Raw genomic sequence first — 24847 nt, forward strand, 5'->3', positions numbered from 1 at the left:
CGGGAGAGGAGGCGCGGCAAGGCCTGTGCTTTTTATTGGGGTCATCTCAAGGTACACGGCGGCCTGGCCAGCACGGCCCCGGCAGCCCCACAACACCCAACGTGGGGCCCCTCGGCCTCGGCCGGAGCCCGAGGTCTGGACCCGCGTCGGGAGCCGCGCCCGCCGCGGTCCAGGCCGAGTCCTGCAGGTCCGCGGGCAGGTCAGTCGAGCTCAATGGGGCTGCTGTCGTCCTGACTGTCCTCGCCCTCCTGCTCTGAGGAGCCCATTAGGCTGCTCAGAAGGTTCCCTGGAAGGATGTGCACGGCGCTGTCATGGCCACGGCCGCACCTCACCCGCTGCCCGACCCCCCGGACGCCCCCTCCTCCCATGGCACCGTGACCCGGGCCTGGCAAGACTATAGCGGCTCAACCCCGGAGCCCCATCCGGGGGTCTCTCCACAGAAATGTGTCTGCTGCACCAGAGATGCAGGGATCCTGCTGGGGCCGCAAGGGGAGAAGACCCAGGTGCCCATCGAGGGGACACTGCACAGCCGCCAGGATGGGCCCGGGAGGATCACGGGTGGCCGAGCAGCAGGTAACTCACTCCCACGTTAACTCTCAAGTGACACAGAAGTCAGTCAGATGTTACAGTTCCGAAGGCTACACACAACAACGTTGACTGCTGTGGGCCTTGTCAAGATGGACACTTTCCTTTTTACCTAATTTTTATCCAAAGAACTATCTTGTCAACAGAAAAGCAAAGTTTAAGAAGTGCCCTAAACCAACTCGCAAAGGGGAACAACAAACAAAGGGCAAGCAGCGCCCCTCAGGGTGAAACCCTCCTCGAGCTGCAGTGAACTTGGCCCAGTCACCGCACCTGGCGCCGCTGCGGTTGGAAGTTCTGTGGGGAAACGCAGAGAGTCAGACGGGAACGCAGTAGCTGACAGTCACAGCAGCCCGAGACTGAACATGCTAAAATGTCACCATGACTGAGGACGGACAGACGCTGCAGAAGCCCGAGGTGTGGGCAGGACAGGACACAGCCACCGAGACAAGTGGCCGTGACATGAGAGCCTGGAGAAGGGAAGTGGCCCCCCACACCTTCCACTAAAACTCCAGACAGACCCCAGTTTACAGGTAAGAAGTCCAACTTGTATTTAAGGGGAAACAGCTTTTAAATAACCTGGGAGACAGGAAGACCTTTCCACGGAGCCCAGTTTGACGATGGCCATGAGAACGACCAACGCTCATTCCACCCTCCCCCAAGGAGAGCCCCATGAGCAGGGCCAAGAGCAACAGCACGTCAGAGCAGCGTGACCAAGCGCCGAGGGGCCAGCCCCACTGGTCCTGCCACTGCAGGCCGTCTGCATGTCTGCAAAGTGCCCCCTGGAAGGAAGCTAAGGAAACCTAGCACTGCCTGGCCTGCAAGTCACCATGGGACAGTGGCAGGGCTGGGTACGAGCCTGCACATCTGGACTCTGTGAGACAAGCTGTACCTATTCAAAAATAAAACTTAAAACATTAAGGATGGCAAAACCCACTTTTAAGTGCAGGACTACACTGGTCCCCACCCTGCTGGAGGGCAGGAGTCCAATTAGGACTCAAGTGGTCTCGGAGCCCCGAGGCTGCGTCAGAAGAACGGGCAGGACACGGAGAGGTGGCCTGGCCTTGAGAGGCAGGGTCAGCCATCTGGCCACCAGCACCTACCAAGACTGAAGCACAAAGAAATACATACTCTGAAGAGACTCTAACGAGTAAGGAGACTGTGTAATCTCTCCCAACAAAGAAAAACCTTGAACCTCACGGCTTCACTGCGGAAGCTCCTGAATTAGTACCACCCATCCTTCCAATACCAAACCCAGAAAAGACACTATGAGGAAAAACAACTACAGAGCAATATCCCTTATGAACACTGATGCAAAAATCCTCAACAAAATACTAGCAAACCGAATTCAGCAGCACAGTGAGAGAATCAGACACCATGACCAAGTGGGATCTGTTCCTGGAATGCGAAGATGGCTCAGCATGTGAAAATCAATCAACATGTTACACCACAACAGAGTGAAGGAAAAAAAACCAATGATCACCTCAAATGATGCACAAAAAGCATTTGACAAATTCAACACTCTTTCATAAAAACACTCACCAAGAAAGAACATAAGGAAACCATCTCATATTATGATGTAATAAAAGGCATATACAACAACCCACAGCAGACATCACACTCAGCGGTGACAGATTCCAAGCTCTTCCTCTGAGATCAGGAACCACTTGTGTTCAGCATGGTACAGGTGACCCCTGAACAACACGGGTTTGCACTGTACGGGCCCACTTACCGTGCATTTTTTCTATATACATACTAAAGTACTACCTGGTCCGCAGTTGGTTGAATCCGCAGATATGATGGGCCAACTGTAAGTTAATATGCCAATTTTCAACCGTGCAGGGAATCAGCAACCCCCCTAAGCTCCACGTTGTTCAAGGGTCAACTGAACCTGAAGTTCTAGCCAGAGCAATTAGGCAAGAAAAAGAAATAAAAGAATTCCAAGTTGAAAAAAGGTAGTAAAATTATCTGCTTGCAAGTGATATGACTTTACTTGTAAAAATTTCTGAAAAGTCTACAAAATAACTTAGTTACAGAAACAATTCCATTTACAATAGCATCAAAAAGAATAAAATACTTAGTAATTAGCTTAACCAAAGAGGTGAAAAATTGTACGATCAAAAAACTATAAAAAATTCCTGAAAGAAATTAAAGACATAAATGAATGCAAACATCCCATATTCCTAGACTAAAAGACTTAATATTGTTAAAATGTCATACTACCCAAAGCAATCTACAGATCGAATGAAATCTCAAATCCCCAAAATATTTTTTTGCAGAAATAGAAAAACCCATCTTAAAGTTCATATGGAATCTCAGGGGACTCAAATAGCCAAAACAATCTTGAAAAAGAACAAACAAAGCTGGAAGTCTCACACTTTCTCATTTCAAAATTTACTACAAAGCTATAGTCATCAAAAGAGTGTGGTCCTGGCATAGAGACAGATATCGACCAATGGAATACAGAACCCAGAAATGAACCCTCACATATATGGTCAAATGATTTTTGTCAAGGGTTCTGTGCCCACTTGATGGGGAAAGGACAGTCTTTTCAACAACTGGTGCTGGGAAAACTGGAAATCCACATGCCAAAGAATGAAGCTGGACCCTTATATAACTAAAACACCACATAAAAAAACCACCTCAAAATGGATCAAGGACCTAAATGGAAGACCTAAAATAATAAAACTCTTAGAAGAAACCACAGGGCAAAAGTTTTGTCACACTGGATTTGGAAATGACACCAAAGGCAGAAGCAACAAAAGGAAAATAGACAAATTAGACTTCATGAAAAGTAAAATATTTTGTGCATCAAGACACTCCAGGGAGTAAAAAGGCAACAAGGGAGGGAAGGATGAACAGGTGGAACACACAGAATTTTTCAGGGCCCACAACGACTCCGCACAATACTGTAACGGCGGATACACGTCATCACACATTTGTCCAAACCCACAGAACGTAAACACCAAAAACGAACCCTAATTTATGTATCGATATGTTGGACTTTGGGTGATAATGACATGTCAATGCAGGTTCACCCATAATAAATGTACCATCTACTGGGGGATGCTGATAATGGGGAGGCCGCACCTGGGGCGGGGAAGGGGTATTTATGCGAAATCTCTGTACCGTCCTCTTAACTTTGCTGTGAATCTATAACTGCTTTAAAAAAATAAAGTCTTTAAAAAAAAATAAAGAAGGCAACCCACAGAACGGGAGAAAATATTTGCAAATCATATATCTGGGAGGGAATTAATACCCAGTGTAGAGAACTTATAAAACCACCAACATGATTCAAAAATAAGCAAATGACACGAACAGGCATACACACAAATGGCCAATAAGCACGCAAAAGATACGCAACGTGCTTAGCCACTAGGGAAATGCAAATCAGGACAATCAAAACAGAGACACCACCTCAGACCCGTTAATAAGATGACTCCTGTCGAAAAGACCAGAAAACAGCAACAGCTGGCAAGAACGTGGAGGAACTGGGACCCCTGTGCCCTCTGCTGTGGGAGCAGCTGCTGTGGGAAAACAGTGTGGCGATTCCTCAAAAAATTAAACAGATCCAGCAGTTCTGCTTCTGGGTGTCCCAGAAGCACTGAAAGCAAGACCTTAAGGAGATAACTTGCACACCCACATTCACAGCAGCCAAAGGTGGAAGAACCCAGGTGTCCACTGAAGATGCAGCCTTATCCACACGATGGAACATGAATCAGCCTTAAAAAGGAAGGAAATCCTGGAACCTGCTACAACAGGGTGGAACCTGACAGTGACAATATGCCGGCACAGGAGGACACTGTGTGATTCCACTTATGTGAGGTCCCTGGAGGTTCAGAGAGACAGAAAATAGGGGTGGGGACTGGGAGCCAGTGTTTAATGGGGGCAGAGTCTCAGTTTGGGAAGACGGAAAGTTCCGGAGATCCGTTGCAAAACAACGTGCATGTAGTTCACACAACTGTCCTGCGTACTTAAGCACGGTTAAGGTGGGGAATTGTATGTCGTGTATTTTACCACAAAAAAAAGAAATCTGGCTTCGATTCTGTAGCCAACGGAGAGGGACCCCAGGGGACGATTATTCATCGGGGGCCGTACGAGCTCTGCTTGTGGAACACGCAGAGGGAAACAGCTAGGAGCCCGCAACCCTCCTGCTGGCACCGGGCCCCGCTCCAGGCCCCTGCCTGCTCCGCTCCCCCGGCCGGCACACCACGCTCTGGGCCTCACCCACAAGCCCCCACTATGAGCCCCCCGACCCATGAGCCCCTCACCTAGCAAGCCTCCGTAGGAAGACGTCTGCTTGGGCGGCACGCCGAAGAAGAGCTGTCCTATCCTGTCGAGGTACTGGAAGAGGCACAGGCGTGGTCGCGGAGGACGCTGAGCCGGAGGCTGCACGCAGACCCCACGCACAGCTTCTCTCCACCTCCCCCCCCAGCGGTTGCCCGGAGCCGCGGAGCTTCCCCCCGCCCCCCGGCCCTCACCTCGTTGTACATGGGGTCCCGCCGGAGGGATGGCTGGTACTGCTCACACAGCACCGTGAAGACCGTCAGCTTCCCCCTGGAACAGGACAGAGCACAGCATAGCCGACGCCCACGCGAGACCAAGGACAAGGACAGAAACCACACGACTCCACCCCCCCACACGCATGCTCACCCACACGTCTGCGTGCTTCCACGTACACGTCTACGCCCCTCCACACAAGCACATGCACATGCCTCACCCACATGCCTCTACACACACACACACACACACACACACACGCACGCACGCTCACCCATCGACGGCCAGCAGCAGAAACCAGATGAAGTTGAGCAGGGGCTGCACGAAGGGAGGGCCGCTCTCGATGGACGGATGTTTCCGTGTGTACGTCGTGAACACCACTGACGCGCTGCTTTTGTTTTTTAAACAGAGAAACCTGGAAATAACATCCCAGTGAGTGGGCACACCTGACCGGAGAAGGAGGAAACGGGTTTCTACAAGCGCCTGCCCAGAGGGCCCCGTGTGGCCCATGCCCCCGTGCAATACACGGAGGGCACCAGCCAGGCCCCTCGCGTGGACCAGCCACCCCAGGGAGTCCCAAGGTTTACGGCCAGGGAGAACTAACTTGAGATGACGTGCTCAAGGTCAGCAGATCCAGGAGGCGGCGGGGCTCCCTGAGCCTGTCCCACACCTGTCTAACCGCAAGAGCACGGTGGCCCAGAGGCTGCCCCGGCTCCCGTTTCCGCCCCGTGGAGGACGTGTCCACGGCCGGACTTTACTGTGGTGCACGCCCTCGACAGAGACAGATGGACGAGAAAGGGCTCATGCCAGAGGAAACACTGGCACCACATGCCACAGCCAGGGCCAGCGAGTTCTGGATTTTAGACAGGTTTCGTTTTCAAAGTCGCAGATTCAGCAACAAGTGGTGACATGTCGGAGCTCGGAAGCTCCCCGTCCACCCCAACTCATGGGACACACCCCATCCCAAGGCCCGGCCACCAGATCCAAGTGCTTTTCTGGGAGGGAGTAATCTCATCGACAGACACACAGTGGGACAAACACATGGTCCCCTGGGACGGGAGGTCAGGCCCCAGGTCACCCAACGTGGGCTCTCGGCTGTGTGAGCCCAACAGGATGCTCACGCCTCTGGCGACTCTGCTGTGTTTCAGTATTTTCAAAATAAATTGTCGAAAGAAAACAAAAGAGGAGGAGGCCCAACTGGGACAGCGGGGCAGAGACACAGAGCTGAGGTGGGGAGCGGGCGGGCAACACCCCCATCACTGTGTCTGGATGCACAAAACACCTGGGAAGGCAAACGGCCTTTGAACAAAGGCTGTGACGCACACGTCCTTCACATCCCAGGAGGCTGAAAATTTGGTAAATGTATGTGTCCTAAAAAAAATAGTTGCACAACACTAACCACCGCCCCCAAACGTGATTGATAATGGGGAAAATAGAAAATCAATGGCAACAAAACGCTAATTCAAAGCACAGAAAGTACTTCTACCGCCAATGGAAACGCTACAAGTCGGCCTAGGGGAGCTGAGGGGCACGTCTGGGGTGCCCGGAGGTCAGCAGCAGGGTCACACTGGGGGATGTGAGCTGCGTGTGGGACACTGAGTGACTTCAGGCCTGTCCTCACGTGAGGCTCAACCAGAGGCCAGCCCTGGACCCCAGGAGGCCATGGACGCAAGGGCCGGACAGCAAGCGGGTACCTACTGGAGGACAGCCTGGGCCACGAACATGTCCACCTCGCTGCGGAAGCCCCGGGCCGTGGAGTACTCCACCAGCATGTTGGCACAGCCCTCCCCGTCGCTGGAGTGCAGGAAGTGGTACCGGGACTCGCAGTAGTTCTGTTCTGCGGAGGCAGGCAAGGGGGCAGCTGTGAGCGCCCCTCCTCCCCCCGCCCCGCAGGCAGGGAGGAGGGCGGTCCTACGTCATCGCCGCACTGATTTCCACCTGGGCTGTGTCCGCAGCAGAGGCCAGGCCGTCCCCACTCGAATCGGGGTCACCTGGGAGCTGGTCGGGAGGCGGCGTCAGGCCCCGGGGCAGAACCCACCTCCCGCCCGTGCGCTGTGCGCACGACAGAGCCCAGCAGCCCCCTCCGCCCCGAGTCTGCCGCTCCGACAAGGAACCAGGATGGGGCTGGAGGCCGGCTCTCCAGGGACGGGCTTCCTCTGATGCTCCGCTGTTCTGAGCCTTTGACTCTCAACCGGCTACTGAGCTCTAAGTGGGTTCTAATGGTCTGTTTTCTTAAAAAGCGACCAAACTCCCAACCTCCCCAGTTTCACCTGGACTCACACACCCCCGCCTCCCCCTTGGATTCACCCTCCTCGCCGATGGCTCTCACCCAGAGCGACTCGACCCCTACTCCAGACACAGGGAAAGGTCTGGAGCCGGTGTGAGCCGTCACAGCTGGGGGTGCTTCTGGCACCTAGCTCCCCTGCAGCGCAGGAAGGACGCCCGAGGGCAGTGGTGCTGAGGCAGAGACCCAGCTCCGGGGCAGCACCCCAGTTCCCACTCACACGCCGCACTTGGCTCCCTCTCCTTCCGGACAGAGGGCACGCCTCCCAGGCTGGGCCTTCTCCCACCGTCCACCAGCACTCTCCTACCACCTGGGCACCCCCAGATCACCACTGCCCCCCAGCATCAGCTCCCAGCACTGCAGGGCGACTTCAGGGAAGAGCCTGCTCTGTGTGGTACCGTGTTTTGTTGGTCTCCTCTCCCTCAAACCCCAAGAGCGACCTTTTGGTTTTAGAGCCTCCACGTGAGAAGAGAAATCCGGCAGGTCACTAGGCGCCCTCAAGCCCCGGAGAGTCGCCTGCGCGAGACCCCAGCGGAGCGGGGACACCGAGAGCAGGCAGGTCTCCCACAGCGCCCTGCACAGCATGGCGGGCCCCGGGCCACACCACACGCCTGCTCGGAGGCTGCCCACCGCCGGGAGCCTGCAGACACCCCTCAGCACAGCCTCCCCCAGGCACGGGGGCCCGCTGGGCCTCACTTGCTATCTGTTCCTGACGCGACACCTTAAGATGCCTGGGTCTTGAGGTTCAAACATTTAATGTTAACTATACGAGAGCTTAACAGCTCTCGACCCCAGCGAGGCCTCTGAGCAGCTCTTCAGCCACTGAGCAGGTGCCACACTCCCTGCTTCAAGCCAGGCGCCGGTCCCACGAACACGGGTCCCACAGACACAGACCCCCTCCAGCTCTGCCTGGCACCTTGGCACACAGGCTGAGTGAGGCGGGTGTGAATCGAGGCGCTGATGCTGCAGGTGGCCAGCCCGGCCGACGAGGCAGTGCGGAGGGCGGCTGTTGGCTGAACGGACCCGTCGACAGAGCCCCAGCACGAGCGTCCAGAGGTCTAGACCACACAGCATCTAGACCTTCCAAATTCCCACAGCCTCAGACGAGGTCGGGCCCGCTCGCGCGGTCCCAAGGCACCTGCCCAAGGTCGCCGTTCCTCCGCCTGACCCCACCCAGGTGACGGCCCGTGAGGACGAGACACAGAGCTGACCTGGACGGTGGGGCCCAGACGCCTTGACCACCACGCGGATGAGCTCCGCACACGGCCGCCACGCGAGGCCCCAGGCGGCACAGCCCCCTCACACCCGCCCAAGAGCGACTCGGGCCGCTCCCCTTCCTCTGCCTGAGCCCGGGACACGACCCCCTCTCGTGGACTGAACAGCCCCCGCACACGCTCACTTACAAGAGAAGCGCTGGCAGAACGCCTGCGGCGGGGGGAGGACCGGGGGAAGGACGTCCCGGAAGGAGGCCCCAGCGCGGGGGAGCGGGTGGCCGGCAGGGGAGCTGAAGCTCCTTGAAAGGGAACGCCCCGCCCACCCGAGCGCAGCAGGTGTTCACACTCAGCCAGGGCGGCGCCACCCCCGCCAGCAGCGCAGGTGATTTTAATTGATCCAAACGGACCCCGCCAGCAGCGGCCCGAGAGCATCAGAAGGGCCGCCTGTTCCCTGGCCCACCTGCCCGCAAGAGCCCCCGCCCACCCACGGCCTACCTTTCCACAGGGTGAGGGCCAGCAGCTGGTGGAGCCGGGGGTGGCCCAGCTTCCCGGACCCCCCACTGGACCACTTCAGGGCTCGAGACACAAACGCCACTCGCTCCGGGGAGTTGGGATCCATCAGACTGAACAGCTTGGCCAGACTTTCTGCAAACGACACCCACACAAGCCTGACCCAGAGGAACCCGCGGCTGCTTCTGCTCTGTATTGTGCGTCTCACAGGAATTAATTAAAAACAACTGTTTCACGTTGAAAGACAGCGGAGAAGCGGCAGGCACACGGGGGGGGCGGTCCTGGGGCCACCCCAACCGTCCTCACCGTGATGCCTCCCCACGGCTGAGCCTGTGTCGGGGAGAAGAGAGGGCGGCCGCCCCAGCGGGGATCCGCGCGCGCCTCCCCGGCCGGGCGGCTCGCAGAAGGGCTCGCCCAATGGGGCAGGGGCTCCAGACCACGGGGCACCACCGCGCGCCAGGGAGGCTGGGGGCTTGGGGGGGACAGCGGGCGATGCGGCAGCGGCACGCGCGTCCACTCCGGCTCACCCAGCAGCTCCTCGACCACCTCGACCTCCGCCTTCTCCAGCGACTCCAGGACCAGCATGGACAGATCAGCCGCACTGTTTTGCTATAAAACATACAAAAGGACTGTCAGGGGGACGCGAGGCTTTGGCCCGTTTTCAGAAGACGGGGCTGGGCAGTGGCTCTGGTTGCTGGTTTAGAAACCGGCGACCGACTGCGCCTAAGAGATGGCTCTGAGCACCAAGGCCACTAGCCCTCGGGCCCCACACCGGTGCTGGGACACGGGGGCGCTCGGCCCAGGCTGCCCACCAGGCCTCTCCCTGGACACCCCATGCCAACCCTGTCCCCGGGCAGACGTCTCACCTGGCCGTAGCTGAAGAACAGCAGGGCTCCTGAGCACATGAGCTCGCGGGCCTCGGCGTGCTTGCTCTGGGCCATGTACCTGCACGGAGAGAAGACCAGGTCCGGGATCGCACAGGCCGCCGGAGCACGACCACCCAGACTCACAGGGCTGGTTTCGGAGATCAGATCCCAAAGATTCGGCATCCGAGTAGGAAGCGAGCACCCGCCCCACATACTCCTCCGCTGAGAACGGAGCGGAGCTGGGCTTCGGGTCCCGAGGGCACCTCCTGGAGCTGCCCCCGATCCCCGTCTGTCCAGGCTCGGCGCTGGGTGCCCATGGCCCAGCCCTCCCGCCCACGAGGCGCCCCGCGGCAGCAGCAGCACCGTCTGATGACAGTGTGCCAGGCACTCTCTCCACCCAAACGGGCCAGAAGCAGAGCCTCCCTGCAGCTGGGCAGGGGTCTCAGCAGCGAGGGGCCAGGGGCCACCTCCAGCTTCAAGCACAGGCCTGGCTGTGGTGAGGGGCAGCGAGAACCGGGCGAGGGCCACGTGCTGGGGCCGAGGGCCTGCCGGGCTGCCCCCTTTGCTGCCCCCTCCACCCCGACCACTTTCCACCTGGAACGTTTCTCACCAGGGACGGAAGCTGGGAAAAGCCGGCTTCCCGAACTGCAGACGGACGAGAGCCTGACAGGCAACTCGGCACACACGGGACAGAAAGAATGCTCCGTCCAAGACAAGTGAGACACGTTCAGGGGGGCAGGGCCAGGCCCGAGCTGAGTGCAGGACACCGAGCCCACTGGCTGCACGTTCCTCTCAGGGACGATCAGGAAGGAAACCCGCCCAGCCGGTCAGACCAGCGTCCCGGCCCAGACAAGCGGAGTCGGAGACGGAGACGGAGACGGAGACGGAGCCGGGGAGCCCCGCTGCCCTCTGGCTAGCGGCCCGAGGCTCAGGCCGGGACCAACCACAGAAAAGGACTTTTCCGCACCAGGCTCGGGAGCAGCAGCCTCATCCCGGTCAGCACCCGGGGTGGACCAGGAGGAGAATCCCGCACCCCGAGGGGCAGACCGGGGCACCTGGGGGCGTGGGCACGGAACGGGGGCTTCTGGAAAAATAAGTCCTCGCGCCACCACCGGCACAGACATTTGTACGGCGGGCACGCCTCCTAGGGGACAGTCACGCAGCCCGGCTCGGCTCTGGGGACGCGACAGGGCTCCGGACTCTCCTCCCCAGGCACAGCAAGAGATGAATGCCTAGAAAGTTGGGGAGGGAGCGGAGCCCCGAGAGGCAGGCAGGCTGGATTCCTGGGGCGGCTCCCCCAGTGACCGGAGCCGCACAGCCCTGGGCAGCCCTGCCCCGCAGGAGGGGGCCTGGAGCTGCCCGCCGCAGGTCCAGGAACGCTAGAAACCCCGCAGCAGCGACAGGCACCCTGAGCACCGCAGAGCCCTGGGAAGGGCGGATGTGGCTTCCCGGTGCCCGAGCTGGAGGGGACGGAGTGCCACCGAGGCCTGGGGGCTCAGAGCACCGCCGCCCCTCCCCCCCCGCAGCCACCCACCCCCCCGCACTGCGTCCGTGCAATCGTTCATTTTGCATTTTTTTTTAAAGCAGAGCATAGACACAAGCGTTAACACTAACGACGCAGACGCAGTGTCCACCCCACGCCCTCTCCCAGGCGCTCCATCCTACCCCCAGGTGGTTGAGAACACAGGTTTGAAGTTCCTCTTTCAAAAAACTTCTTCATTTGATTTAAGACACAAAACATCTACGATCGACACTCATCTCAGTAAGGCCCCTGGGCAGCGAGGCCCCTTTCACAGTTAAATCCTGGCGGGTGCAGAGGCCCCTCCAGGCCACAGGCCACCCTACAGAGCAGTCACCAAAGTACCAACAACCCCTCAGGCCTGGAAAACGGACCCGGAAAACGGACCCTCTCCCGTCCCCGCAGAGAGAAGGCTGAAGAGACAAGGGAGCGCCCTGGGCACCCGCACCTTCGAGGAGACGGAGCTCGGCCTCTCTCAGAACCATTGGCTCCTGCCCCGGGCGGCGGCACCCCCCCCCCCATAAGTCCAACCTCCCGGGCTGCCCAGTTCCTCCTCCCCCTCCTCAAACTGCTGGGGGACACAGTGTCAGTGAATTAAAATAGCACAGATTGGTGAACTTATCCAACAGGTGAATGCGTAAACTACAGTCCACCCATACAATGGAACACCACTCAACAATAAAAATTAACTAATGATACACATAAAGGTGAATCTTGAAATGATCATGCTGGGGGAATTCAAAAAGCCAAATAAGAAGAGGACCATACTATACAATTCTACTTACATAAAATTCCAGAAAATGCAAACCCATCTACCATGACAGAGATCAGTGGGTACCTGGGGGCATTACAGTGAAAAAATCACTGTAAAGGCAGATGAGAAAGCTTTTGGGGATGATGGGTATTTTCAGTACCTTGATTGATGATAATTTCTTGGGTGTGTACATATGTCAAAACCCATCAAGTTTTACATTTTATATAAACAACTTAAAAGCACTTATTTATAGAAAGACATCAAAAGAGCAAAGCTGACTTCTCAGGGCCCCCGTGCAGAGCTCTAAACCAGGGCTGCAATCGCAGGTCTGAACGTGGACAGTACCAGCAGAGACAGGGACAACTCCAGGCCTATTCAGCTGGGCCCCCGGGCGGCCACAACTGCTACCGTGCCTGAGTCCACCGCATCCCCCAAAGAGGCCACAGGAGACCACTTACTTCTCAGGAGTTCTGAAGAAGTGTAGGAACCCCTAAAAGATCAAAGAGGAAGCCAAGGCTCAGAGAAGAGATTCAACAATTTGTCCTGGATCACAGGTCACAGAGCAGAGGGAGAAGGCGAACCCAGGTCAAGGCCGGGCTGGTGGACAGCCTGCATCTGTCCCCACGTCACCACAAAGCACACTCTGGGCACAGAGACTGGATTCTTCAAAGCTAATCAACAATCACGTTCCTGGTACAGCAGCAACTGCAGAACTGACTCAAAACAAGGAACGCCATGTTTATCTTTGGGAAGATCCAGTTTTGCTGACTAGTCACTGAGACAAATACTTTATACAAAAGTCCCCAAGAAAAGCAAGCACCACGACAAATCTTGAGCGCTATGAAAGCTCCCCATCACACAGATCTGATTGGCTAAGCTGCCAGGCCGAAAGCTCGACGTTACAGACCTTAAAGCCTATTTACATCTTTGGCTCATCCCGTGAAGAACAATCAACTCACCCCTACCTGGTCCTCTGGCGACAGAGCTCGAACTCGGTCTGGGACACGAAGCGTTACGTCTAAACCCAACTACAACCAAAGCAGGAAGTACTGCCAGAGTTCCCAAAATATTGATTCAACTTGCTATTTAAAGAAAAAATTTAAATCTAGGCCTAAATGGTGTAAGGCAGGCATGACTGCCTTTAGATATCATAGCAAAATATTTGCTGTTCTGCAGCAGTTTAGAACGAAAAAGCATTCCACAGAACAGATTAAATCCTCTAAACCTATCTTTAAATGCTAACGAGTGTCTCAAATGTTTTCTGGCAAGAAACCCGAAGGCTAACAGAACGTGTGTAATATACAGGATTGCCTTACACATGTAAGAACGAAAAATCTATAGCAGTAGCTGCATGACAGCAGAAACGGTGTGACACACTGCAGTCCAAAAGAAAACTGAGCTAGGTTTAAGAAAACCTGAATTCCTAAGGCCACACTAAAAAAAGGCATTTTATTTAATCCAATATATTCAAGCATCACTTCAACGTGCGATCAAGAGTTGAAGGTTCCTAACTAATTACCTGACATTTTCTCTGCGCTAAGTCTTTGAAGGCCGCGTTTTTACCCTCACCGCCCAGGCCGTTAGGGACTCACATTTCAGAAGCTCAACTGCCGCACGTGGCCAGCGGGCAGCGCAGGTACAACAAAAATACCGGCTTTATGGGAACAGCTGGTTTAGTAACAAGACACCCGGGTGAGCAAGGGCTACACAACAAGAGGAGAAAGATGTTTACAGCCTCGCGACGGGACTCCCAGAGGCAGGAAAACCGTGGAACTCGGAGCTGGGGCTTCAAACCCAAAGGCGCTCGGGTCGGGGCGGGGGAGGGGGAGGGCGATCTGGGCCGGGGACTGGGGTCCGGAGTCTGCGTCCGGGGTTCGTGTCTGGGTCCGGAGTCTGGGGTCTCGGCCAGGGCTTTGGGTCTGGGTCCGGAGTCTGGGGCGGGTCAGGGGTTTGGGGCGGGATCCGGAGTCTGGGCCGGGTCTGGGGTCTTGATCAGGGGTCTGCGTTGGGTCTGGGGTCTCGGCCACGGGTTTGGGTCGGAGTCCAGAATCTGGGCCGGGTCTGGGGTCTCGGCCTGCGCCGGCTTCCAGAGTCCGGGCTGGGTCTGGGGTCTCGGTCTGCGTCTGAGTCCAGAGTCTGGGCGGAGTCTGGGGTCTCGGTCACGGTTCTGGGTCGGGGTCCTGGGTCTCGCTCCCGGGCCACAGCCCTCCCCCGGCCGCCGCACGGCCCCTGCTCCCACCGCCCAGGCGACGGGCAGCGGCACGGGCCAATGGGGGCGCGGGGAGGCGCGGCGCGGCCAATGGGAGGCGGCCGGGGGCGGGGCACCAGACTCGGCGGCCGGGCGGAAAGCCCTGGAAGGCGGCGGCCGCGGCGCAGTGGCTACCTGAAGAAGAGGGTCCGGTACATCTGGTGCGCCTCATAATAGTCGCCCTTCTCGACGCTGGCACGCAGCTTGCCCTCCACGCGCTGGACGCCGCCGCGGTTGCGGGCGCCGTTCCGGGCGCTCTCCTGCTCGGCCATCGCCGCCGCCGCCGCCATCGGGCCGGCGCTCCGCGCAGGGTTGACGCTGTCGCAGGCGCGGTCGGCGGCGCCTCGCGGCTTCCGTCCCGGCGGCCGCCCGAAGCCCTCTACGGTGGCTCACGAGGAGCCGCGGGCGGTGCGCGGGCGGCCACGTGACTGAGGGGCGGGCCTGCGCAGCCCGGGGAGGGCGGGCACACGATCAAAGGGCGGGGCTCCGGAGAGTGAAGGCGCGGCCTGCAGACGACGACCGCGGGGGCGCGGCCGAGGGCGGCACGTGACTCCGGGGGGCGGAGCTAGCGCTACGAGGGCGGGCAGGAGGTCGGGAAAATGCAGCTCAGGCTCGGGGGTGGTCCTTGCTGTAACTGAGGTCGCTGAGGTATTTAGACTTTACAATAAATAATTTGCGGGTATGCCGGCGGCTCGGGGTCCCGGGGCAGCTTTCCCACTCGGGCGCTCGGGATCAGCGCTCGCCCCGACGTCCGAGACCCAAACTCGCCGCTCTTCTCTCGTAAGTGGTTCGTGTGGAAGCGTGGAGACACGCCCGCGAGCGGGGCGCGCACGGCGGGGACGCACGCGTCTCTGAGTCCGGCGGTCCGACAACGCGTGCCGGACGCGCTCCCGGCCCAGAGGGGCCCTGGGAGGGGCCGCTCCACGCGCTGTGTTCCCCTCCCCGCCCGGGGCAGAGACAAAGCAGGTACAGAAAAGAAACACAGTTTATTGTTCATCTGAAATATCACATGCATTTTTTTAAAAATTAAAACTCTTTATTTAAACGTTTCGATAGCATCTTACCAATTTGGTGGCAGCGAAAGAAGCTCTACCAATGACAAATATTTTGAAAAGCATTTACAAAAATACATTGCACAAAGTCCTATCTCTCATCTTTAAAAATAAATTAATATTCAAAATATTTCCACCCCATCTCCCAAATTTAGTTTTATATAGGAAATTTTGATCTATATATGTATCCTGTAATATATGAAACATCTGTATACGTTTTACCCAACTTAACTGCATAGGCATTCGTTTCAATTCTAACAAGAGTGAAAAAAATGCTAGTTTATGTAGTTTTTGTATATCTGAGGACTGTTGTGCAATATACATAAAACTCTTCAGAAAACCAGTCAGCACCATCATTTTATCTTTTTCTGAAAATACAACATTTATGGTACACCAAAAGACTGTCTTAACCCAATAAAACTTAAATAATTTTTAAGGTAAAACATCTGTAACACTTTAAGTGCCTTGCAGATATCTCATTTATAAAGTCTGCTCAGTAAAATAGTCTAAATATTAAATACTAATTATAACCAAAGCAAGTCTCACAGGAATTGAGAGAGAATGGCCAACAGCTGTAACAAAAGGCAAATCCCAACCAGAGCCAGTACAAAGTGCTGCTGTAAGAAAACCTAATCACCAAATGTCCTGGTTTTATGAATTTGCCACACTGGACAATCTCCTTTAACAACCATCAGTGGAATAAAAGCATAAGCCTCTGAAAGACTTCGAGCATGTTAGTGTTTGCTTTTCCAGAAAAATTCAAAACAAAACCTGAACATATCCAAAAGATTGGATTTCTTGGTTCCTATTCATAGTGTGAAGTAAAACTGCAGGGAAAATCTGATGGGATGAGCCCAGTGGAGACCTGAGAACTCTATTTACATGTTTGTGTAGCTCCAGACCATCCCCTTTCGAAGCAGACCCACTTCAACCTGCAAAGGGAAACTCTCCAGGGCTCCTGAATGGATGTTCACACGCCAAGACCTGACGGAAAATCGTTCTCAGAAGTGGGAGCAAACTAGGCAGGAAAACCCATTTTCATTACTTCCCCACCTGGTGACTTGAAAGAACTACTGGTGCCGAATAGAGGAGAATCTCACCCTAAAGAAAGGGAGTTCAGAACTCTGAACTTTGGTGACACTGTTCTTCCCTGAAAGAAACGTGTGCTGGGTTGAACACATATCTGCCCCAAAAGGTCCTTTAAAAGGGCCAGTGAAGGCCGCTGTCAAGGCTTCAAGAACACTCCAAACCTTTTAAAACTTCCTTTGCTTTGTTCCTGATGTCAAGCAAACACAAAGAGTTTTATGTTCAAAAACAAATCCCCCAGGCCAAAAGTAAGTGTCTTTGTGAACCATACATTCAAATGAATTTCCACAGAGACCACCGGTAGCTAGCGGGTCTCTGAGCCCAAGCAGTCAACATGCAGTGTTTCCCGTGGACAGAACAGCAAGCTGGGTGTCAGCATTTATCGCTTCCACGCCCAAGTCCTGCTGGTAGTCAGTGCGTTTATTTCAGGGGTGACATTATCCTGCTCTCTGTGTGCCCATGTCCATGAAGGATTCCAGTGTTCCAGGCTGCCCCGTATATACAAAATGTACAAGAACAGTGAGTGTCTCTTTACTTGATGGGCTCTCCGTGAACTCTGAACCGGTACAGACACGTGTATTCGGGATGGCCCCAGTTAGAAAAAATCCGAAGTTCCACTATTTGGAAAGCTTTGTCTGGTCTTTTCTGCAATTCAGGAGGGGAAAAAAAACAAAAACAAAACACACTTACTTCATATTACTACCACCAAGCCCAATCACTTCCCCAGGTAAGAGATCTGAGATTAAACAGCCAAGTTGGAGATTAAGCTTTTAACGTGAACTGGATCATCTGTCACAGGACACAAAGTTCAGGTGAAACTCTTTGAGAACTCATCACCTGTGACACATATATGCAGAACAAATTATATACTAAAAAGGCTCATTCAGGAACAGAAAAGCTAGGAAGCTCAGATCCACTTTCTCAGAGGTTGGCCCTCACACCCTGTGGGCATTTCTGTGAGTGCTGGCAGGCCCTGTGGACGCAGGCAGCAGTGAGGAGACCCGGGAGCCTGAAGCCTGTGTGAAGCGCAGGGACCCTTACCGGGGCGGGGAACGTCTGTAGTGACTCCCCTTCCTGATCGTAGGTAAACTGTCCCAGGAGCTGCCCTTCTTCTTGATACTCATTTTCTAATCCCTGAAACAAAACCATCTAGTCACTAAATAAAGGAAAAACGGTTAGTGAGGTAACTGGGAGAGGGAAATTACTGTTCCATTAAAGTAAGGCCCTCTGTGTGCTGGGCATTTTACTAAGGGCTTCTCGCAGATCACAAAGCCCGTGAGGTAGGCATTACTCCTCCCGTTATACAGATCAGGAAAACTGAGGCTGGGAGAGGGCAAGCTAACATGTAGCAGAACACACTCGACGCCCACGTGGCCCACTGTAGCCCTCCACGCTCCCAAGTGGAAACCCAGGGGCACGTGATGAGCCTGGGGAAAGGAGAGCAGGTCAGCAGAGTGTGGGGCCCCAAGGAGGTCAACTCACACAGCCAAGAGGAGGAGGACGGGTGCTGGGGAGCTGGGGGACAGGAGACAGTGTTTAACAGGGACAGAGTCTCAGTTTGGGAAGATGACAAGCATTCTGGAGATGACAGTGGTGGTGATGGCTGTGCAACAGTGTGAATGTACTTGATGCCCCTGAACTGCATGCACACTTAAAAACAGTTAAGATGGTAAGTTTTATGTTCTGTGTATTTTCCCACAATTAAAAAGTAACCAGTAGGAAGTACAGGTGACTAATTTGAATGTGTTTCATAAAGGGAAAGGACTTTCTAGGTACAAAAATGCCATGGAAGAAATTACAGGCAATGAGCAGGTGTAACTAAACACAAAATTAAGACTGACAGTGGGAAGTATATCTGTAACAGAATAACACATGATTAATATTTTTATATTAGAAAGCTCGAATATTCATAAGGAAACTAAGATACCGAAAGATAAATGAATAGAAACAAAACCAGAACCTACAAAAAACGAAACATGCATGTGAAATACATAGAAATGTAGATTAAAATAAGATCTATCAAATTAGCAGAGATTTAGAAAAAAGAGGACTCAATTAGAAAGGGAACTACAAGATAAGGAACGCTTCTCATACTAACAATGCGTATGGTGCGATGAATCAAAGGCCCCCTTCGAACCCCTGAAACATAACGCCACCTGAGTGTCTAGCCTGAAGGATCACCAAACAGTGAAGAGGCTTATCCTGAAACGTGGGGAGTTGAACTAGTAGTCAACACGGCGAACTGGGGACATGGACAAGGGCACTCTGTGCTGCTCTTTAAAGAAGTGTGTGAAGATCACTTCACACCCTGTGGGTGAGCAGGGCAAGGGGTCCAGCGTGGGTGACGGGTGGTGATGCTCTAACGTATTCAGATGTCAGATGCTGCTGTCTGTACACCTGAAACTGGTACAATAAAGTTCACTGCCATGGACAAATACTTAACGGTCAATTTGTTTCTTTAAGGCAGGAAGTGAAATTTTATGAATGGTATTGTCTCAACTGCACTTCTTTTTCGGCACGCGAGATCTTAGTTCCCCAACCAGGGATTGAACCCGTGCCCCCTGCGGTGGAAGCGCGGAGTCTTAACCACTGGACGGCCAGGGAAGTCCCTCAACTGCACTTTTTAAGGGAAAATACCAGTGTTAATGGTGACTTCTGTAGGTGCTGGGATTCTGGATGTTCTTTTCCCAACGTCCTCATTCCGTTCTGTACATTCAGCCTCACGGTGTTGTCAGAACAGACTTTACGGCCGAGCAGATGAGAGGCCAGTCCTCCCACAGCCGGGTTGTTGTCGTCCCCCTGCGCCCCAAGCCTCCCTCCCTGGGGAAGCCCTGGAACGTCTCCCTCCACATTTATTGGCTACTCAGAGGTCAGTGGGCAGAGGGGAGGACAGCGACACCGGTAATATACTCAAGTCCCCAGCCTTCGCAGGGCTCGTCTCCAGGAGATTCCCAGACGGGGTGAGGAGGGGCCGCCCCGGGACTGGGTGCACTCACGTAGACCGCGAAGTCCTTGGGGGCGCTGGTGATGTTCCCCGTGGGCGACAGGGTCTTTGGTATGTGCTCCAGGGCGAAGGCGGTCGGGTGGATCTTCATCGACAGCCTCACCACGAGGAACCCCTGGGAGCCTCGGAACGCCCAGCAGTTGCCTGGATAGACGTCAGGCTGGGGAAAAGGCAATAAACACTAGAACCCAATACCTGAACAAGCTCTTAACCACTCGAAAAACAGGAGCAGTAAGAGAAAAAACTGGTTAACATCGGGCGGGGGGGGGGGGAATGGAATTTTTGCTAGTAAGAAATGGTTGTGAGCAACATCAAAAGACGAAGTGAGGCAAGGCATTTGTGACTTAATCCCAAAGGGCCACTGTGTGCAGTGTGAGGCAAGTGCTGAGTCAGCCAGAACCTTAAAGAGAAAGGGCGGCACACACATCTCAGAGAAACACAACTCTTGGCGGTCCTCAGACAGGAAAAGATGCGCTGCCCTACAGAAAACAAGAAATTACGAATTTAAATGACGTGGTGCCACCATGTCTCATCTCACAGATTGCCAATAACCCTGAACCGAACGAAATCTGCTGTGCACGCTGTGAGGACGCGCACTCTTGCACACTGACACCATCGCCGAGGGGAGCAGCGCTGGGCAAAAGCCCAAGCATCGGCGTATGCGGCTACCCTCTGACTGACTGGAGAGCCACCTCCAGCCGAGGGCGTGTGGGCACAGGCACAAGACGCAGAGGCGGCGCACACTCATCGTGACAGCACTTTCAACAGCAACAGAGGAGCCACAAGCCCACGCCAGGGCTTGGTCAAGTCGGTGGAGCCGCGTGTCTTCAGAGGCCAGGACGATGTGGGCCCCCACTCCCCGTTCATCCCGATGCCATGCGTGCGTCTCCTGCCCCTCCAAACACGCCGCTGCCCACCTGCGTGAGGGGCTCGGGCCCTTGGCACAGCCCTCCCGCCCGCAGAGGCTGCCAGGCTCCTCTGGGGTGAGCCAGGCTGTGCCCTCTCAGACAGGCCTGGATCTGAGCCGCAGCGGAGGGGCCAGTCCTGGATCCTCTGCAGACTGGCTTCCTGTGAGCAGCCCCTCACCTATGACTCACAGTCCCTCAGTCTCAACTCTCCCATCCAGGGAGCCATGCAGTTCTCCTGAGAGGATGTTCCCAGCAGGCCCGCCTCCACTTGCCCCTTCACATCCACCCAGCACCTAGGTACCGGCCGCTACCTAAGCTCCAGACCCAACCTGCAGCCCAGGGACAAGGCTGTGGACCTGCTGTGGAACGTCGAGACTCTGGAGCCCTTCGACCTCTGGGACAGCCCTGCAGCTTGGGGCCAAGGGCGACGGGGTCAGTCCAAGCAGCTCAGACGACAAAAGCCAAGCCGGGCAGCCCCCAAGGACAAGACGGCCACTAGGATGGGACTGGAGGACCCAAAACGTGAGGTTCACTGACCCTGACTGGATGCTCAACTCAACTCCCGACTCTGAGATCGGATTTGTGCTTTTTAAGTGAGAGACGGCTACTGTGTGCATGGTTCACACAGAGGGATTCACTGGAACTTCCTTCAAAAACTGTCCTCAGCGTTAGCACCGAGGTCCGGTGGATGCCTCTGAGCGCTGCCGCTCTCTGTCCCTCAGTCCTGCGTGGGCATAGCCCGGGCGGTGAAGGGAGGCCCTGCAGCAGCAGGGCGCCCAGCGCCTCTGCAGAAGGCACCGGAGGACAGGGCCCTCTGGTCCCGAGCAGCCGTGGGTGTGACGTGCAGAGGGAGAGGGGATCCTCCTGACGGCACCTGCGCGTCCCCACCTGTTCCACCTCCTGAAACACCGAGGAAGCGCGACACACGACCTCCTCGTGGAAGGCGCTCCAGCTCTGACGGTGAGCGACACCCCAGAGAAATGGGTGAAGTCAGACACAGGACAGGATAGGCGGCCTCGCCTGCACCAATCAAACACAAGCAGAACCAACAGATGGCATCGGAAGTCACCTTTGAGGTGAGAGGGGGCAATAGGGGACCTAGAAGTGCTGGGACTGTGCTCCTGGGTCCACAGACGTGTCCGCTTGATGCAGATCCCCGGAGCTGTAGACTGAAGATCCGCATGCTCCAGCTTACACCTCAACAAGAAGGTAAACAAGCACACCCCTAAAACGGTCTCAGCCGGCACCATGACTGTGCTGGAGGCCTCGACCCGCACACCTGCTCACCTGGATGGCCACGCGGGGAGACTGGGAGAAGTACCAGAGCGGGATGCCGAACAGGCTGATGAGTGCGGTCCTGGTCTCATACGTCTCAGAGCAGCGGGTACTCAAGATGCTCCCACCTACAGCAGAGTTGAAATGTGTCTCAGCATCTTATCCTGTTTCGGAAGCAATATCACTACGCACCTGTAGAGATTTATCTGAAATGTTCTAAAAATTCTTACGTTTCTAACTCATATAAAGAATCTTCTACTTGAAGATCAGCTCCACTCTTAATTTTACTTTTTCCAAATTCAGTGTCAACAGTTCACAACTGCTTTAGGACACACAGTCCCTACCGCCAACCAAAGACAATAAAATACTGGGCTCCCCGCCTGCCACTATAGGGACAGCGACTCTGAGTGAACTTTTGTTCACGTTTTAAAATAAAGAATAATGAATTCAACCAGGCACCAGTGTTACCTGTCAGGTTTTCAGAGGACCTACTTAATAGGCCAAAGTGATAAAATATTATGACAACTACAAATTGCTGGGGTAATAGGAAGTTTCTAACAAGGACAGGGTTTCTATTTGGAAATAAACAGAAATGTCCTGGGGCTTCTTTGGTGGCACAGTGGTTAAGAATCTGCCTGCCAATGCAGGGGACATGGGGTCAAACCCTGGTCCGGGAAGGTCCCACATGCCGCGGAACAACTAAGCCCGTGAGCCACAACTGCTGAGCCTGCGCTCTAGAGCCCATGAGCCACAGCTACTGAGCCCGCGTGCCACAACTACTGAAGCCCACGCGCCTAGAGCCCGTGCTCCGCAACAAGAGAAGCCACCGCAATGAGAAGCCCGTGCACTGCAACAAAGAGTAGCCCCCACTCGCCACAACTAGAGAAAGCCCGTGTGCAGCAACGAAGACCCAATGCAGCCAAAAATAAATAAATTAAATAAATTAAAAAAAAAAAAAGAAATGTCCTGGAATTAGATAGTGGTGACTGTTGTACAACATAATAAATATACTAAAAGCCATGAAACTGTACACTTGAAAATGGTGAAGTTTGTTATGTGAATTATACCTCAGTAATAATAATAAAAAGAGTGTTAAAAAAAAAAAAGTCCACTTTGCCCCTCAACAGGAAATAGGACAGACAGGATGTTGGTGCCAAAGCAGGCCAAAACAACTTGGTGTGGGAAGAAACATCAACTAGAATAAATTAAAAAGAAAAACAAATAAGTGAGTAATAAAACTAAAAAGTCCTGAGCAGTCTGTATTCTAAGAGCCAACAGTCCCTAAGCTGGCTGCACATCACAACCCCTCAGAACACCTGCAAACGCAGCCGCAGGCCCCTTTTAGAGCTTCTCACCTGATAACGGGGGAGGGGATTGGATGGGAGGGAATTTTAAACAAGCAAACAATGTGATTTTGACATAGCTGATCAGCAGGTCCAAACTTCTGAACCACTGAATTCTTTTTAAAATATCTTATTCTCATTCTAAAAAAGTGTCTTCTTAAATACAGTGACTCAGTTTTTTCACTTAAAAAGAGCCAATATATGTTTTGTTCAGTAACAGAACGTTCAGTTCAGCCTTGTCAGGATTATCAGAATTCTGAATTAATAACATGCCAACCTGTAAGGACTCATTATGCCTCTAAGAAAAAATGACAACTACTGGTCCCACTGAACTGTTAAGTCATCATTTGATGTCTCTGAATTGCGAAAATGATTTCTTCAGAAATCACTGAATTTCAAAACACAAAACTAAAATCACTTAATATTCTAAAACAGTCATTCTAAACAAAATATACACAAAGAGCAGTTAGCAGCCTTACTGACTTCTGACGCTGGAAGCACTTGGCGGTGTCCGCCGGGAACAGCAGCCTCCCGCACTGTTGTTCAGCCCCCGTGAGAGGGTGAGCGATGGGGACGGGCCACAGCTCCTGGGAGGCTGCTCTGAGCCCCATCGCCTGGTGCCCTGAATGGCTGGGGCAGGTGACTGACTCTCAGTGTGGGCTGACGTCCCCACCCCTCCCACAGGCCCTCTCCCTTGATTACTGAAGTGTCACCAAGAACCTCCTTTCCTCCGAGAGACCGTATTAGTCAACCAGCCCTCATCTGCAATTCCTAAGTTTTAAAAATTTAGAAAACCAAGATTTTCTCTAACACGTATGGTGGCAAAATGCTCCCTGAACTGACATGACGTCATTCCCATTTTCACAGATGTGTTCCCATGTGTGATCCGGGTGTGCTGTCCTGGACGCCACCGAGGGATGGTGACAGAACTCCACGGACACGATGCTTCACTAAACCAAGTGTGGTTTATCCAATACACCTGGTCCAGGGCCTGTGCCATGTCCACGCAGCACTTCCAGACTCAACGGACCACTTCCTTGAGGAATCAGAAGAGCACCCCCATCCTTCCCTCTGTTCATTCAGCTTGATCCATGCTGCTCTAGGGTCAGTTTCTTTTTACTGGACTTCTATACTTAAAAAAACCCACACACTTTACAACACACAAGATCATAAGTGAATAATCAATAATTTCTGTGGTGGTAAACTCTCATATGGCCAGAAAAACCTAAAAGCTACTGAAATGCCTCCAAACTGAGACTTTGCAGATGTGCGTCATCTCACAGGCTCACACCCACAGCTGACGCGTGAGCTGTAAGCACAGCCACCAGAGCTCCTGGGGGAACCTGGCTGTGCTCTGAGGCAGAACACTAGGGGCTCGCCTAGAATAATGCTCTTTTCTCAGGTCTTTGAAAGTCCTAACAAGCTCCCTACTGTTGGGTGTGGGGCAGGTAACAGCCTCTTGAGTGGCCTCCCGCTGTCAGTAGCACTTTTGGGTCAGGGGTCTGGCACTCACCCCCGGACTCCAGGGCGAAGTCCACCATGCCAGTCTTGTCCTGGGAGTACAGCCTCAGGGCGCTGTTCACGATGGCACGCGCTTGCTGGGCAGTGAAGGCACACACGGAGGCGACCCCAGAAATGAAGGACATGTTTTCAGTTAACTCTATTTGGGGACAACGGGCACGGGGGCTGTCTCAGCAATCCC

At 54.3% G+C, this 24847-nt stretch overlaps 2 protein-coding genes across 7 annotated transcripts in view; both read right to left on the reverse strand.

Annotated features, from left to right (window-relative positions):
- Nucleotides 1–14850, reverse strand: GET4 (guided entry of tail-anchored proteins factor 4). 2 transcript variants are annotated; one of them, XM_081256407.1, is made up of 9 exons: nt 14613–14850; nt 9957–10035; nt 9618–9699; nt 9076–9225; nt 6781–6919; nt 5357–5497; nt 5064–5139; nt 4854–4926; nt 1–286 (listed from the first exon to the last, which is right to left on the reverse strand). In XM_081256407.1, exons 1-9 carry the CDS (start codon nt 14765–14767, stop codon nt 201–203), a joined length of 981 nt encoding a protein of 326 aa, XP_081112533.1. In that variant the 5' UTR covers nt 14768–14850; the 3' UTR covers nt 1–200. The 2 variants fall into 2 exon arrangements, with proteins under 2 accessions (XP_081112533.1, XP_081112534.1); XM_081256408.1 differs by lacking the exon at nt 14613–14850 and adding an exon at nt 13822–14472.
- Nucleotides 14851–15444: 594 nt separating this feature from the next.
- Nucleotides 15445–24847, reverse strand: part of SUN1 (Sad1 and UNC84 domain containing 1) — a 52712-nt gene continuing 43309 nt past the window's right edge. For all 5 annotated transcript variants that reach the window (XM_081255723.1, XM_081255726.1, XM_081255725.1 and 2 more), the window contains 5 exons: nt 24659–24743; nt 21815–21930; nt 19612–19779; nt 17657–17749; nt 15445–17260 (listed from right to left, as the gene is read on the reverse strand). In XM_081255723.1, the coding sequence (XP_081111849.1) occupies nt 17147–17260; nt 17657–17749; nt 19612–19779; nt 21815–21930; nt 24659–24743 (576 nt within the window). In that variant the 3' untranslated portion in view covers nt 15445–17146. The remainder of the gene's footprint in view (nt 17261–17656; nt 17750–19611; nt 19780–21814; nt 21931–24658; nt 24744–24847) is intronic.

This window comes from Mesoplodon bidens (genome assembly GCF_964165515.1).
Source record: "Mesoplodon bidens genome assembly, chromosome: 15".
In the NCBI taxonomy this organism is placed as follows: domain Eukaryota; kingdom Metazoa; phylum Chordata; class Mammalia; order Artiodactyla; family Ziphiidae; genus Mesoplodon; species Mesoplodon bidens.

Bases quoted from the DNA above. Each gene is read 5' to 3' on its own strand.
- GET4 (XM_081256407.1), bottom strand. From the start codon at position 14,767: ATGGCGGCGGCGGCGGCGATGGCCGAGCAGGAGAGCGCCCGGAACGGC. The intron at 6,920-9,075 runs GTAGGCCGTGGG...CTGCCTCCGCAG, and splicing joins GGCCCTCACCCTGTGGAAAG to AACAGAACTACTGCGAGTCC. The intron at 4,927-5,063 runs GTGAGGGCCGGG...TGCCTCTTCCAG, and splicing joins GGGACCCCATGTACAACGAG to TACCTCGACAGGATAGGACA.